This window comes from Cenococcum geophilum, assembly GCF_001692895.1.
Source record: "Cenococcum geophilum 1.58 unplaced genomic scaffold K441scaffold_26, whole genome shotgun sequence".
In the NCBI taxonomy this organism is placed as follows: Eukaryota; Fungi; Ascomycota; class Dothideomycetes; order Gloniales; family Gloniaceae; genus Cenococcum; species Cenococcum geophilum.
The window spans coordinates 1,861,517-1,862,544 of NW_027137584.1; the positions used below are offsets into that span (position 1 = coordinate 1,861,517).

At 51.2% G+C, this 1,028-nt stretch overlaps 1 protein-coding gene across 1 annotated transcript; it reads right to left on the bottom strand.

Moving 5' to 3' along the window:
* On the bottom strand, positions 1-1,028 carry K441DRAFT_140677 (uncharacterized protein). Its single transcript, XM_067640123.1, has 4 exons — positions 910-1,028; positions 663-710; positions 535-607; positions 1-480 (listed from the first exon to the last, which is right to left on the bottom strand). The coding sequence occupies exons 2-4, from the start codon at positions 680-682 to the stop codon at positions 67-69; spliced, it is 507 nt and encodes a 168-aa protein (XP_067503078.1). The 5' UTR covers positions 683-710; positions 910-1,028; the 3' UTR covers positions 1-66.

The window sequence follows — 1,028 nt, forward strand, 5'->3', positions numbered from 1 at the left end:
AGCCACCACCACCACCACCTAAGGAGAATAGAGCTCAGCATGATATCTTTGATGAAATAAAACAGGTTAATGAATCGCACCATAGCTACCTCCATATCCTCCGCCGCCACGACCGCCATAGCCTCCGCCGCCACGACCGCCGCTATAGCCGCCGCCGCCACCTCCGCCAGAACGTTCGGAGGCCTTGTCCACGCGAATGGTACGGCCGTCGAACCTGGAGTGAGAATTAGCGAGAAAATCTAGGTACGAAATCGATATTTTGCGCAAGAAGAGCCACCTAAAGAAACGCTCCAACCAATTCGCTTGCTCCTGTTGTAAACAAAAATGAAAAGGCTCGTTAACTGTTCTGACTGAATGAAACGAACAAACGTACTCAACGTTATTCATCGAAGCGATGGCGGCATCAGCTTCAGTATCTTGCGAGAAACGAACAAAGCCGAATCCACGGCTACGGCCCGTGTCTCGGTCCTTGACCACGATCTGAAATAATGTGAGCACTATGACGAAATGATGCGTGGGCCAAGAGCGACTAACGGCTTCTTCGACTTGGCCAAACTCCTCGAATTTCGAACGGAGGGTGTTGTCATCGGTATGCCATGCGAGGCCGCTAGAGCTTTGGATTAGTGCATCGAGGCTGTGGCGATGGACGAGTGACCACTTACCCAATGAACAGCTTGGACATAGTGTCGTGATGTCGAACGGACAGCGCTCTACCAAAGGTCTCAATTCACACACTCAACACATATCGCGCACGGATGAAAATCAAGTCATGGAACGGTTGTCTCAGCGCAAAACGGAAAGTACAAAAAGGCAGAACAGGTACGGTGGTTGAATGAGGACGTCGGGCAGTGAGCGTGGCTCCAGGTGCGAGGCAGCAGCAGTAGCAGAGATCATGACGAAGGAACGAACTTGCGGTCTTGTTGTCACGTAAGTGATGGGAGTAGCTGGATGCGCAGATTGTTGGAGAGGATGCGCGGGTTAAAGAGAGAAGAAATCCACAGAGGGAGATTGTATGAGGATGATTGAAG

What these genes read in the sequence shown, in the direction of transcription:
- K441DRAFT_140677 (XM_067640123.1), bottom strand. Translation starts at nt 682, where the DNA reads ATGTCCAAGCTGTTCATTGG. An exon ending in ATGTCCAAGCTGTTCATTGG is followed by an intron (nt 608 to 662) that starts GTAAGTGGTCAC and finishes CCAAAGCTCTAG; the next exon opens with CGGCCTCGCATGGCATACCG. An exon ending in TTGGCCAAGTCGAAGAAGCC is followed by an intron (nt 481 to 534) that starts GTTAGTCGCTCT and finishes ACATTATTTCAG; the next exon opens with ATCGTGGTCAAGGACCGAGA.